The sequence below is a fragment of the Scyliorhinus torazame genome, chromosome 3 (genome assembly GCF_047496885.1).
Source record: "Scyliorhinus torazame isolate Kashiwa2021f chromosome 3, sScyTor2.1, whole genome shotgun sequence".
Lineage (NCBI taxonomy): Eukaryota > Metazoa > Chordata > Chondrichthyes > Carcharhiniformes > Scyliorhinidae > Scyliorhinus > Scyliorhinus torazame.
This window is the reverse complement of record NC_092709.1, coordinates 201,005,416-201,015,229: the sequence shown is the minus strand read 5'-3', so window position 1 is coordinate 201,015,229 and position 9,814 is coordinate 201,005,416. Positions and strand designations below refer to the sequence as shown.

At 46.7% G+C, this 9,814-nt stretch overlaps 1 protein-coding gene across 5 annotated transcripts in view; it reads right to left on the bottom strand.

Annotated features, from left to right (window-relative positions):
• Positions 1-7,552: 7,552 nt before the first annotated feature.
• ociad1 (OCIA domain containing 1) overlaps positions 7,553-9,814 on the bottom strand; it is a 48,338-nt gene continuing 46,076 nt past the window's right edge. For 4 of the 5 annotated variants that reach the window (XM_072496740.1, XM_072496736.1, XM_072496737.1 and 1 more), the window contains exon 8: positions 7,553-8,151. In XM_072496740.1, the coding sequence (XP_072352841.1) occupies positions 8,111-8,151 (41 nt within the window). In that variant the 3' untranslated portion in view covers positions 7,553-8,110. The remainder of the gene's footprint in view (positions 8,152-9,814) is intronic. The other variant, XM_072496735.1, reaches the window with a different exon arrangement.

The window sequence follows — 9,814 nt, the reverse complement described above, 5'->3', positions numbered from 1 at the left end:
GAGGAAACAAGAGGGCGTCCACCCTGGAGAATGGATATGGGACTAATGGCGGATGAGGGGGTGTGCTTAAGGGTGAGGGGATGCATTGAAAAGTACTTGGAACTCAATGACAATGGGGAGGTTCAGGTGGGAGTGGTCTGGGAGGCGTTGAAGGCGGTGGTTAGGGGGGAGCTGATATCAATAAGGACACATAAAGGGAAGCAGGAGAGTAAGGAACGGGAGCGGTTGTTGCAAGAACTTTTGAGGGTGGACAGACAGTATGCGGAAGCACCGGAGGAGGGACTGTATAGGGAAAGGCAAAGGCTGCATGTGGAATTTGACTTGCTGACCACAGGCACTGCAGAGGCACAATGGAGGAAGGCGCAGGGTGTACAGTATGAATATGGAGAGAAGGCGAGCAGATTGCTGGCACACCAATTGAGGAAAAGGGGAGCAGCGAGGGAAATAGGGGGGGTGAGAGACGAAGATGGAGAGACGGAGCGGGGAGCGGAGAGAGTGAATGAAGTGTTTAAGACATTTTATAAAAAATTGTATGAAGCTCAACCCCCGGATGGGAGGGAGAGAATGATGGAGTTTTTGGATCGGCTGGAAATTCCCAAGGTGGAAGAGCAGGAAAGGATGGGATTGGGAGCACAGATCACGGTAGAAGAAGTGGTGAAAGGAATTAGGAACATGCAGACGGGAAAGGCCCCGGGACCGGACGGATTCCCAGTTGAATTTTACAGAAAATATTTGGACTTGCTCGCCCCGCTACTGACGAGGACCTTCAACGAGGCAAAGGAAAGGGGACAACTGCCCCCGACTATGTCAGAAGCAACGATATCGCTTCTTTTAAAGAAGGAAAAGGATCCGCTACAATGCGGGTCCTACAGACCAATCTCCCTCCTCAATGTAGATGCCAAGGTCTTGGCCAAGGTAATGGCAATGAGAATAGAGGAATGTGTCCCGGGGGTGGTTCATGAGGACCAAACTGGGTTTGTGAAGGGGAGACAGCTGAACACGAACATACGGAGGTTGTTAGGGGTAATGATGATGGCCCCACCAGAGGGTGAAACGGAGATAGTAGTGGCGATGGATGCCGAGAAAGCATTTGATAGAGTGGAGTGGGATTATCTGTGGGAGGTGTTGAGGAGATTTGGGTTCGGAGAGGGGTATGTTAGATGGGTGCAGCTGTTGTATAGGGCCCCAGTGGCGAGTGTGGTCACGAATGGACGGGGATCGGCATATTTTCGGCTCCATAGAGGGACAAGGCAGGGATGTCCTCTGTCCCCATTACTGTTTGCACTGGCGATTGAGCCCCTGGCGATAGCGCTGAGAGGTTCCAAGGGATGGAGGGGAATACTTAGGGGAGGAGAAGAACACCGGGTATCTTTATATGCGGATGATCTGCTACTATATGTGGCGGATCCAGCGGAGGGGATGCCAGAAATAATGCGGATACTTGGGGAGTTTGGGGATTTTTCAGGGTATAAATTGAACATGGGAAAGAGTGAGCTGTTTGTGGTGCATCCAGGGGAGCAGAGTAGAGAAATAGAAGACCTACCGTTGAGGAAGGTAACAAGAGACTTTCGTTACCTGGGGATCCAGATAGCTAAGAATTGGGGCACATTGCACAGGCTAAATTTGACGCGGTTGGTGGAACAGATGGAGGAAGATTTCAAGAGATGGGATATGGTAGCATTGTCAATGGCAGGGAGGGTGCAGGCAGTTAAGATGGTGGTCCTCCCGAGATTCCTTTTTGTGTTTCAGTGTCTCCCGGTGGTGATCACGAAGGCTTTTTTCAAAAGGATAGAAAAGAGTATTATGGGTTTTGTTTGGGCCGGGAAGACTCCGAGAGTGAGGAAGGGATTCTTACAGCGTAGTAGGGATAGGGGGGGGCTGGCACTACCGAGCCTAAGTGAGTATTATTGGGCCGCTAATATTTCAATGGTGAGTAAGTGGATGGGAGAGGAGGAAGGAGCGGCGTGGAAGAGATTAGAGAGGGCGTCCTGTAGGGGGACCAGCCTGCAGGCTATGGTGACAGCCCCATTGCCGTTCTCACCAAGGAACTATACCACGAGTCCGGTGGTGGTAGCTACACTGAAGATTTGGGGACAGTGGAGACGACATAGGGGAAAGACCGGAGCACTGGGGGGGTCCCCGATAAGAAACAACCATAGGTTTGCCCCGGGGGGAATGGATGGGGGATATGGAATGTGGCAAAGAGCAGGTATAACGCAATTGAAAGATCTATTTGTGGATGGGAAGTTTGCGAGTCTGGGAGCGCTGACCGAGAAATATGGGTTGCCCCAAGGGAATGCATTCAGGTACATGCAATTGAGGGCTTTTGCGAGGCAGCAGGTGAGGGAATTCCCGCAGCTCCCGACACAAGAGGTGCAGGACAGAGTCATCTCAAAGAAATGGGTGGGGGACGGTAAGGTGTCGGATATATATAGGGAAATGAGAGACGAAGGGGAGACTATGATGGACGAACTAAAAGGGAAATGGGAAGAAGAGCTAGGGGAGGAGATTGAGGAGGGGATGTGGGCAGATGCCCTAAACAGGGTAAACTCGTCGTCCTCGTGCGCCAGGCTAAGCCTGATTCAGTTTAAGGTATTACACAGGGCACATATGACTGGAACACGGCTCAGTAAATTTTTTGGGGTGGAGGATAGGTGTGCGAGGTGCTCGAGAAGCCCAGCGAATCATACCCATATGTTTTGGTCATGCCCGGCACTACAGGGGTTTTGGATGGGGGTGACAAAGGTGCTTTCGAAAGTAGTAGGAGTCCGGGTCGAACCAAGCTGGGGGTTGGCTATATTTGGGGTTGCACAAGAGCCGGGAGTGCAGGAGGCGAAAGAGGCCGATGTTTTGGCCTTTGCGTCCCTAGTAGCCCGGCGCAGAATATTGCTAATGTGGAAAGAAGCCAAGCCCCCGGGGGTGGAGACCTGGATAAATGATATGGCGGGGTTCATAAAGTTAGAGCGGATTAAGTTCGTCCTAAGGGGGTCGGCTCAAGGGTTTACTAGGCGGTGGCAACCGTTCGTCGAATATCTTGCGGAAAGATAGATAGGGGAGAACAAAGAAGGCAGCAGCAGCGGCCCAGGACTTGGGGGGGGGGGGGGAGGGATGGGGGGGGGGGATGGGGGGGGGGGGGGTGTGGCCTGAGACAAGGCAGTTGCCAATTAGGGCTAGTTTTTATTTTTTTTGTTATTTAATATTTATTTATTTGTTGTTGTTTTTGTTTAAATTTAAAAAAGGTCATTATTATCTGTATTGTTACAATGTTGTGTAAAGGATGCACAATGTACTGTGTTGGTTGACCAAAAATTTTCAATAAAATATTAAAAAAAAAAAAAAAAAAAGTGTCCTGGGCTTCATAGAAAGCCAAAATACATCAAGGCTTTAAGCCCCCTCAGATCCTTTGATCGGTGAGGCCTCTATTCACTTTCAAAGATAAATATCTTTTAGTAGGCTGTAATTGACAGGGTAATAGCTTTCAGACAGCCAGGTGACTGGATTGTTTATTTTCATTTCCCTTCATGTTTGAATGCATCTCAAATACCCTGCTGTGAAATGGGGATGTCCGCTGATGATTGCAGTGTTCAGCACCATTCATGACTCCGCAGATATTGAAGTAGTCCATGTCAAAATGCAGCAAAAGCTAGACAATATCAAGGGTTGGATTGGCAAATGGAAATTAACATGTGAACCACACTCAGTCCAGGAAATGGCCATCTCCAAGAGAGAATCTAACCATCAACCCATCATATTCAATGGCATTACCATCAATTAATCCCCACTATCGAAATTCTGGGGATTACCATTGGCCAGGAACTGAACTGGACTATCCATATAAATACTGTGGCTACAAGAGCAGATCAGAGGGTAAGAATCCTGTGGTAACTCTTTCCTCTCTTTCTCTCTCTCTCCACCCCCCCCCCCCCCCCAACCAACCAACCAACCAAAAAAAAAAAATCCTGTCCACCATCTACAAGGCACCAAGTCAGGAGTTAGAAGAAATACTCTCCACTTGTCTGGATGAGTGCAGCTCCAAAGACATTCAAGAAGCTCAACAGCATTCAGGTCAAAAGAATCTGCTTGATTTGCACCCCATCCACAACCACCACCAACGCAGTGGCAGCAGTATGCACCATCTACAAGATGCACTGCAGGAACTCACGGAAGATCCTGAGACAGCATCTCCCAAATCCACAAGTGCTACAATCTAGAAGCACAACATAGAACATAACAGCGCAGTACAGGCCCTTCGGCCCTCGATGTTGTGCCCTGTGAAACCACTCTAAAGCCCATCTACACTATTCCCCTATTGTCCATAAGGGTATTCAAATGGTCATTGGATAGACATAAGTGTTGGTGAGTCCACTACTGTTGCAGACAGGGCATTCCACACCCTTACTACTCTCGGAGTAAAGAACCTACCTCTGACATGTCTTATATCTATCTCCCCTCAATTTAAAGCTATGTCCCTTCGTGCTAGACATCACCATCCGAGGAAAAAGTCTCTCACTGTCCACCCTATCCAATCCCCTGATCATCTTGTATGCTTCAATTAAGTCACCTCTTAACCTTCTTCTCTCCAACGAAAACAGTGTCAAGTCCCTCAGCCTTTCCTCATAATGGTGAGCTATTGTTCTACTGTAGATTTACCTCCATACCAGGCAACATTCTGGTAAATCTCCTCTGCACCCTTCCAATGCTTCCACATCCTTCCTATAATGCGGCGACCAGAATTGCACGCAATACTCCAAATGCGGCCGCACCAGAGTTTTGTACAGCTGCAACATGACCTCATGGCTCCGAAACTCAATCCCTTTACCAATAAAAGCTAACACACCGTACGCCTTCTTAACAACCCTCTCAACCGGAGTGGCAACTTTCAGGGATCTATGTACATGGACACCGAGATCTCTCTGCTCATCCACACTGCCAAGAATCTTACCATTAGCCCAGTACTCTATCTTCCTGTTAGTCCTTCCAAAATGAATCACCTCACACTTTTCTGCATTAAACTCCATTTGCTACCTCTCAGCCCAGTGCTGCAGCTTATCTATGTCCCTCTGTAACATCCTTCCGCACTGTCCACAACTCCACCGACTTTAGTGTCATCTGCAAATTTACTCACCCTTCCACGCCCTCCTCCAGGTCATTTATAAAAATGACAAACAGCAGTGGCCCCAAAACAGATCCTTGTGGTACACCACTAGTAACTGGACTCCAGTCTGAACATTTCCCATCAACCACCACCCTTTGTCTTCTTCCAGCTAGCCAATTTCTGATCCAAACTGCTAAATCTCCCTGAATCCTATGCTTCTGTATTTTCTGCAGTAGCTTACCGCGGGGAACCTTATCAAACGCTTTACTGAAATCCATATACACCACATCAACTGCTTTACCCTCATCCACCTGTTTGGTCACCTTCTCAAAGAACTCAATAAGGTTTGTGAGGCACGACCTACCCTTCACAAAACCGTGTTGACTATGTCTAATCAAATTATTCCTTTTCAGATGATTATACACCCTATCTCTTATAAACCTTTCCAAGATTTTGCCCACAACAGAAGTAAGGCTCACTGGTCTATAGTTATCGGGATTGTCTCTACTCCCCTTCTTGAACAAGGGGACAACATTTGCTATCCTCCAGTCTTCTGGCACTATTCCTGTTGACAAAGATGACTTAAAGATCAAAGCCAAAGGCTCAGCAATCTCCTCCCTAGCTTCCCAGAGAATCCTAGGATAAATCCCATCCGGCCCAGGGGACTTATCTATTCTCACCCTTTCCAGAATTGTTAACACCTCCTCCTTATGAACCTCAGGCCCTTCTAGGCTAGTAGCCTGAATCTCAGTATTCTCCTCGACAACATTGTCTTTTTCATGTGTGAATACTGACAAAAAATATTCATTTAGCAGCTCTCCTATCTCCTCGGACTCCAAGCACAACTTCCCACTACTGTCCTTGACTGGCCCTACTCTTACCCTAGTCATTCTTTTATTCCTGACATATCTATAGAAAGCTTTAGGGTTATCCTTGATCCTACCTGCCAAAGACTTCTCATGTCCCCTCCTGGCTCTCTCTTTAGGTCCTTCCTAGCTAACTTGTAACTCTCGAGCGCCCTTACTGAACCTTCATGTCTCATCTTTACATAAGCCTCCTTCTTCCTCTTGACAAGTGTTTCGACTGCCTTAGTAAACCAGTTCCCTTGCTCGACCACTTCCTCCCTGCCTGACAGGTACATACTTATCAAGGACACGCAGTAGCTGTTCCTCGAACAAGCTCCACATTTCCAACGTGCCCATCCCCTGAAGCTTTCCTCTCCATCTGATGCATCCTAAGTCTTGCCTCATCGCATCATAATTGCCTTTGCCCCAGATATAACTCTTGCCCTGCGGTATATACCTATCCCTTTCCATCACTAAAGTAAACGTAATCGAATTGTGGTCACTATCACCAAAGTGCTCACCTACCTCCAAATCTAACACCTGTCCTGGTTCATTACCCAGTACCAAATCCAATACGGCCTCGCCTCTCGTTGGCCTATCTACATATTGTGTCAGGAAACCCTCCTGCACACATTGGACAAAAACAGACCCATCTAAAGTACTCGAACTATAGCGTTTCCAGTCAATATTTGGAAAGTTAAAGTCCCCCATAACAACTACCCTGTTGCTTTCGCTCCTATCCAGAATCATCTTTGCAATCCTTTCCTCTACATCTCTGGAACTTTTCGGAGGCCTATAGAAAACCCCTAACAGGGTGATCTCTCCTTTCCGGTTTCTAACCTCAGCCCATACTACCTCAATTGACGAGTCCTCATCAAACGTCCTTTCTGCCACCGTAAGACTGTCCTTGACTAACAATGCCACCCCTCCCCCTCTTTTACCACCTTCCCTGAGCTTACTGAAATATCTAAACACCGGCACCTGCAACAACCATTCCTGTCCCTGCTCAAGGGCAGTAGAAGCATGGGAACACCACTGTCCGGAGGTTCCCATCCAAGCCACACACCATTCGGACTTGGAAATAGAACATAGAACATACAGTGCAGAAGGAGGCCATTCGGCCCATCGAGTCTGCACCAACCCACTTAAGCCCTTACTTCCACCCTATCCCCATAACCCCTCCTAACCTTTTTGGACACTAACGGCAATTTAGCATGGCCAATCCACCTGCACATCTTTGGACTGTAGGAGGAAACCGGAGCACCCGAGGAAATCCACGCAGACACAGAGAGAACGTGCAGACTCTGCACAGTGACACCCAGCAGGGAATTGAACCTGGGACCCTGGCGCTGTGAAGTCACCGTGCTAGCCACGTGTGCTACCGTGCTGCCCAAATATATCGCTGTTCCTTCACTGTCAATGGATCAAAATTCTGGAACTTTCTCCCTGACAGCACCGTGGATGTACCTACACCAAGCAGACTGCAGCAGTCAAAGAAGTCAGCTAACCACTACCTTTTAATGGGTAGTTAGGGATAGGCAATAAATGCTGGCCTAGCCAGCAATACTCACATCCCATGAATGAATAGAAAAAAGATTATTCAATAAGAAAATTATGGGATTGTTTTTATAAAAAAAGCACAGATAACAAAACACTACATTTAATTAAGTTCATAATTTTCAAATTTATACTTGGATCAATAGCTTCATGGTTACAATGAAATATACATAGTATTACAGAAATACAGCAAATCACTTTGGTTAAATTTGATTAACAGCAAGACAGCTCAGAATTAAAATATAATCATCCATATTGAGCCTGTCCATTATATCCTTGAACAAAATCAATGTTTTACTCTGCATACCTTCCCTGTTTAAAACTGCTCCATTTAGAAATGAACACTAGTATCAGCAAGAAAACTTTGGCGGTGTTTTCAAAAAATCATAATTCTTATGAGGAAAATGGAACAGAAGTCTTTGACAGGAGATTCTGTAAACAGGTCAAATGGATTCCATTAAAAAGACCGATCTTCAAAAGATCTTTATAGTCTAATCAGGTTGGGATCAAACTTTTTAAAAACACACTTCAAGCTTTCAGATTAAATATTTCTGCAGAGTGCGATGAATATTTCCAACATTCTGACTTCACTTGCTTCTTGCTCGCAGAGTCCTTATTCTTCCCAGTCATCACCATACTTGTTTGTTTTATCTACTTGAAAAAATATTAGACCAGAAGAGATTATCAGTAATAATTTACAAGAAGCTTCAGACTAGTTGCTTATTTGTGGCACAAAAACAAAAAATGCTGAAAACACTGAAGCTCTGGCAGCAGCTGTAGATAGAGAAAACAGAGGTAATCCCGTAACTTCCTGGTTCCCCAATGTCGGATTTGGGGGGGTACCCCAAAGATGAGCTGTGGAATTCCTCCCGGATATTCCCAGCTAAGGGTTTACCTGGTAATTGTCCAGCAACGCTAACTTCCCCTGGATAATCAACAACAAGGACTCCTACATTAGACTCCTATTTATTGACTACAGCTCCGCCTTCAACACCATCATCCCAGCCAAGCTCATATCAAAGCTCCAAAACCTAGGACTTGGCTCCCCACTCTGCAACTGGATCCTCGATTTTCTGACCAATAGACCACAATCAGTAAGAATGAACAACACCACCTCCTCCACAATAGTCCTCAATACCGGGGCCCCACAAGGCTGCGTACTTAGCCTCCTACTCTACTCCCTGTACACACACGACTACATGGCAAAATTTGGTTCCAACTCCATCTACAGGTTTGCTGATGATACGACCATAGTGGGCCAGATCTCGAATAACGACGAGTCAGAATACAGGAGGGAGATAGAGAACCTAGTGGAGTGGGGCAGCGACAACAATCTCTCCCTCAATGCCAGCAAAACTAAAGAGCTGGTCATTGACTTCAGGAAACAAAGTACTGTACACACCCCTGTCAGAATCAACGGGGCCGAGGTGGAGATGGTTAGCAGTTTCAAATTCCATGGGGTGCACATCTCCAAAAATCTGTCCTGGTCCACCCACGTTGACGCTACCACCAAGAAAGCACAACAGCGCCTATACTTCCTCAGGAAACTAAGGAAATTCGGCATGTCCACATTAACCCTTACCAACTTTTACAGATGCACCATAGAAAGCATTCTATCTGGCTGCATCACAGCCTGGTATGGCAACTGCTCGTCCCAGGACCACAAGATATTTCAGAGAGTCGTGAACACTGCCCAGTCCATCACACAAACCTGCCTCCCATCCATTGACTCCATCTACACCTCTCGCTGCCTGGGGAAAGCGGGCAGCATAATCAAAGACCCCTCCCACCCGGCTTACTCACTCTTCCAACTTCTTCCATCGGGCAGGAGATACAGAAGTCGGAGAACACGCACGAACAGACTCAAAAACAGCTTCTTCCCCGCTGTTACCAGTCTCCTAAATGACCCTCTTATGGACTGACCTCATTCACACTTCACCCTGTATGCTTCATCCGATGCCGGTACTTATGCAGTTACATTGTATACCTTGTGTTGCCCTATTATGTATTTTCTTTTCTTCCCTTTTCTTCCCATGTACTTAATGACTGTTGAGCTGCTCGCAGAAAAATACTTTTCACTGTATGTCGGTACACGTGACAATAAACAAATCCAATCCAATCCAATCCAATTCAATAATGGTGCTGGGACCCATCCAACAAAGTGATTTATATTGCTAACTTCAGATGGTTCTGCCAGTCTTATTCTTTCAGAGTAACTATTAGTGTAAGAAATAAAAGCCTTAGAGGTCAAGGGGAGAGCTGGGAGGAGGGGTGGGGGGTCGGTCGGGAGCTTGGAGAAAAGAGGCCTGTGTGGGAA